This window comes from Fukomys damarensis, unplaced genomic scaffold (assembly GCF_012274545.1).
Source record: "Fukomys damarensis isolate Sample0158 unplaced genomic scaffold, DMR_v1.0_HiC HiC_scaffold_30, whole genome shotgun sequence".
Classification (NCBI taxonomy): Eukaryota; Metazoa; Chordata; class Mammalia; order Rodentia; family Bathyergidae; genus Fukomys; species Fukomys damarensis.
In genome coordinates this window covers 487,026-492,193 of record NW_022900942.1, presented here as the reverse complement: position 1 = coordinate 492,193, position 5,168 = coordinate 487,026, and the positions used below count along the sequence as shown (strand labels likewise).

The 5,168-nt window shown below is 38.4% G+C and overlaps 1 protein-coding gene across 1 annotated transcript; it reads left to right on the top strand.

Moving 5' to 3' along the window:
- The first annotated feature begins 3,420 nt into the window (after nt 1–3,420).
- LOC104866665 (olfactory receptor 7G3) lies at nt 3,421–4,407 on the top strand. Its single transcript, XM_010630846.2, has one exon. It carries the CDS (start codon nt 3,421–3,423, stop codon nt 4,405–4,407), a length of 987 nt encoding a protein of 328 aa, XP_010629148.2.
- Nucleotides 4,408–5,168: the final 761 nt, after the last annotated feature.

Sequence of the window (5,168 nt, the reverse complement as noted above, 5' to 3'; positions counted from 1 at the left end):
AGAGAAAGGCCAGTTTATTTGAGTAAAAAATGAGACTCCAAACCAATATGTGAACCTCTTAAGATGTTTACTTTTTCATTTTTACATATTAATTAACTCTCATTTTTTTTTCATCTCACGGATAGTTTTGTTTGTTTCTGTATGTGTTTTTATTGTTGTTACCCCATATCTAACTTGAGTCCTTGCACTTGCAAGACAGGTGGCAGAACCACTGAGCTAAATCCTCCACCCCAGATAGTTCATTCATAAAACCTAGAAGCCCAAAATATACACAGTCCTGCTTTGCTCAGCTCTTACACAATTCCCGAGGTGACTTAATCTATCATTCTCAGTTCCTTTCTGTTTTACCTCTTCCCCCTCAACTTCTCTCCTAATTTTCCAGGGTTGTGAACAACTGAAAATGAAACTGACAGGGACAGTCATCTATGTGCCTATGAGTAGGTACTTTTCATTGACCTATTTCTCCTCTGTGTCACATACATGTATGTTTCAGAGTAGTTCCATTTATACAAGTGAGAAAATTGGTTCTGCTCAGAGAGCATTGGGTTTCATGAGCTATAGATGTAGCTCACAATAGCCAAATCCATGCCTGGATCTGTAACTGTTCAAATCTATATCTCACACTTGGAAATGGTTGAAGATTTTATCACTTGTCTATCACATGGTGAAGTTATCTCTTGTTCTGAGAAAAAATTTATGAAACAGAGAGCCCATGTTAGGTGGGTTTATTGCTGTGATTCTGTATTTTATGCTGAGTCCTCAGACACTGTTACTGAAATTCCTTAAGCACATAAAGGTGCTATGACATTGCCAGAACATGCCAATTCTTTATTGTTTCAATTTTTAAAATGAAAACTTAAAAGTACTTCAATTTCAGTATTCAAAAACAAAGTCTTCATTCTTCAAGGTAATCAGATTGACTTATGGAAAAATGTGCATACAAGACATCTTCAAAGAATTTTCTTTTAGCAGGAATCTTAGATTTATAGGAACTGAACATTAAAACATTATTTTAAAATTATGTATTTTATCCATTATAAGATAAACAGAATATAACACAAGTCAAGAAAATTGTTCATAATTTGGGCCCTTCTCCAGGGATCAATATTATATTATTTTCATTTAGCAATCACTTATCTAATCTCGAAATCCTCTTTCTGATCTGATTTTAATATCTTAGTCTTCCAATACTACATGAAAAACTCATCAAATACATGCGTCAAATAGAAGCATGCAGATGGCTCCCTTGTCAATCCTCATTACAGTGTGAATTCTTGGTCCTATGAATTGATCCACGTGCTCTGGGAGAAATAACTGTAATGGATGGGGATAGCATTAACCACAAAAGAGAGATTAACTTGACAAAATAAACTTTAATGAAGTGAAATATGTGAAATGCCTTTAAATTCCCAGTTGCTTGATAAAAGATATTTGTCTTTGAGTGATACTATAAACAAATTGGTTAATTATATTGTGAATTTTAGATAGACATATAATCATTGTATACCACTTATTTCATTATGATATAATTACTTCAAATTTATTCTTACAATATATTATTATTATTATTAATTATTATTATTATTCATATTCAGAACTTTGCACATAACAGGCAAGTGGTCCAATGATACCCAGATGGTAGTGTCACCATGGTTTGGGTTCTGCACTATGTTTTCTGGAAATCTTGCTTCTTGAGTCCTTCCTAAGAATATTTGAGAGGGGGTCCACAGAAAGAGACTCACAGTCAGAAAGTAGTGGTGTTTAGCAAGTGTGTTTGTTGAAACACAAACTCAGTGCACACAAAAGAATGATAATTTATGAGTAAGGATGAACACTTGGGAGAGTTGTAAGTGGTCAGATCTAGAGAGGGAAACTTTCAGTAATGAAATTACACCCTCAAGAAGGGCAGGGTGGTGGGCTCAACCTCAGAGATGGCAAATATAGTGATTAAAGGTCTGTTTTTCCTTTTGATTTTCTACATTTTGAAGAAGTGGTCAGGGATGATAATTAACAGATCTTCTTTCCCCAAACTGTGAGTCTCCGTCTTTACATCAGGAAAACAGGTTTTAGAAGTCCTGAGGATTTAGTCACAGCCAGTATGGTGCCTAAAGCTCATGTAGTGAGTTAAAACTACAATATAAATGTATACCCATAAAGCCAAATTGGGCTGACAGCATGACCATAGGTTAAATAGGGATCTGTGCCTCTAATTTACTGTGTAGAAATGAAAGGTGTAAGACCAACCAGGAGAGGGAATGCACAAAGTGATTTAATTTGGTCATTTCAGGAAGACTGCAGACTAGAAACTCAGGAAATCCAGACTATGACCTTTCTTAGAATGTTCTTCTATGTTCTTACTACCATTTGCCCACATCTGTCTCCTGTCTAATGTACTCTATCAATATCACTAAACTATGTCCCCAAACATGAAGAAATGGCTGTGCATCAATAAACGTTTAGTCGCAAAACCATAAAACAGGCAGGATTTCTGTCCAAAACTGTGTTTTCTCAAATTTTACTCCTTACAACATTTATTATAGAAGGATTTGCCTAAGCCATTTTAAAGGCAGAGAAATTAATATATATATTGGCTCTGGCATGTCCAGAATGGCCTAAGTACTGAAGGTTTCATCTCCAGCTTAGGGCTATTGGAAAGTGGTGGAGTTTTTGAGAGGTGGGATCATTTTGAGCCTGGAATTTGAGGGCCCTTGTTTCTTCCTGCCTTTCTCTGTCCCTTCCTTTCTATGAGGTGAGATGTACACATACTGCACTGCTCTGCTCTCCTGCTGTGATGCACCACACAATCCCAGAGCAATGGGGACAGCAGGTGATGGACTCAAACCTGGAAGCCATGTGGTAACATAACTTCTTTGTAAATTTTAATTAGCTGATAGAATGACTCAAACATTGGAAAACACAGCATTTCCTTCCTATTATATTCTCTATAAATGTATTTCTAAAAGAACAAATAGAAAATAAACCCCAGGGACTATAGTTAGGCACTATGTATTGTGTATTTCAAAATAGGTAGAAAAACATAATAGATGCACAATAGATAGAAGATAAATTTTGGAATGCATTTGCCAGAAATAAATTATAAATACATAAGGTGTTGATGTGCTAATTACCCTGATTTGATCATTAAATAGTGTATATGTATGTCAAAATGTAACAATGTACTTCCTAAAGATGTATAATTCTCAAAGGTTAACTAAAATTTTTCAAAAATAAATATAGAAGAACTTGGAATGGGTAATGGTTGGGAAAATAAATGCTCAAGAAAAAACAAAGCAAGGAAAGAAAGAGGAGAAAGATAATCCTGGGAAAAACTCACCTGTTTTGATTTTAAAACAGATAAACTTCAGGTGGTTTTAGTATAGTTTATTTTATTATCATTCTTCTACCAGATTTACCAAAGACATGAAACCAGAAAATATTTCAGATACTGCCACGTTTGTTCTCCTGGGATTGTCAGATGATCCACACCTACAGCCCATCCTCTTTGGACTGTTCCTGTCCATGTACCTGGTCACAGTGCTCGGGAACCTGCTCATCATCCTGGCTGTCATCTCTGACTCCCACCTTCACACCCCCATGTACTTCTTCCTCTCTAACCTGTCCCTGGCTGACATCTGCTTCATCACCACCACAGTCCCAAAGATGATTTTGGACATCTCAACTCACAGCAGGGTCATCTCCTATGTGAGCTGCTTGACACAAATGTCTCTTTTTATCATCTTTGGATGTATGGATAACATGCTGCTAACTGTGATGGCCTATGACCGCTTTGTGGCCATCTGTCACCCTTTGAGGTACAATGTCATCATGAGCCCCAAACTTTGCTGGCTGCTGGTTCTGCTTTCCTTTGTTATCAGTGTCCTTGAAGCCTTGCTCCTCACCTCCATGGCACTGCGGCTGTCATTCTGCACAAACCTGGAGATTTCCCACTTTTTCTGTGAATTGGATCAACTTCTCAAGATTGCCTGTTCTGATATCCTCATCAATAGCATCATAGAGTATTTGGTGACAGGACTGCTGGGTGTTGTTCCTCTCTCTGGGATAATATTATCTTACACTCAAATTGTCTCTTCTGTTCTGAAAATCCCATCAGCTGGTGGAAAGCATAAAGCTTTCTCCATTTGTGGGTCACACCTAATAGGACTTTCTTTGTTCTATGGCACAGGTTTTGGGGTGTACCTCAGTTCCACAGGTGCTCAGTCCCCCAGGATGAGTGCAATTATCTCAGTGATGTACACTGTGGTGACCCCCATGATGAACCCCTTTATCTACAGCCTCAGGAACAAGGATATGCTAAGGGCTTTGGGGAAACTCATCTTTAGGATACCATCTTTCCAATCATATGTCAGATGCTTATACTACTGGAATAAGTCAAAGAGAAAAAGGTAATGAATGATTTGTCAGATGTGGGAGCCCACTGGCATTTGACATTGGAAAAGTAACTTCTTCTACCATTGAGGCATTGACACAATCTATGACTCTATTTGGCTTTTCTGAGATGAGGATCTCAGCTATACAGATGAGATTGGCCTGGAGCTCACTGTGTAATCCAGGCTGGGCATATGGGATTATCCAGGCTGGGTTTATGGGATTACGGGTGTTGACCTGGAGCTCACTGTAATTCAGACTAGTTTTATGGGATTACGGGCGTGCACCACTAAGCCCGGCTCAAGGACTTTGTTAAGTTTGACCTTTGATCTTCTCCCTAATATTGCTTGATGTTTCCTGTTGGCTTGCCTTTAAAAGGAGCTGTTTCTGTGTAATAAATTGGACCTCTTGTCTCCACACTATTGAGTGTGTTGTCCTTTCTCAATCCTCACTCCCCAACTCAGGTACGTTCGTGTTGTGACGGCCGGACCACCACAAGTGGCGCCCGAACGTGGGGCCTGGGTATCGAGGGATCCAGTGAAGGACACCGCAGAGAAGAAGGAGGCCTCAACAAAAAGGTAAGGAGCGGTGAATTTTCTTGTAAATATTAAAAATGGGAGCCAGCATTAGTTACATGTGTTTTGTACATATTTTTAAAAATTTATTGAGTGTAGAGGAACCTGAATCTTATGATGAAAGTGAAACTATTGTTCCCACGGCTCCTCCAGAACCCCTAGGCCCTGAGGAAGAAGCTGCTAAATATTATGAAAATGTATGGCAGC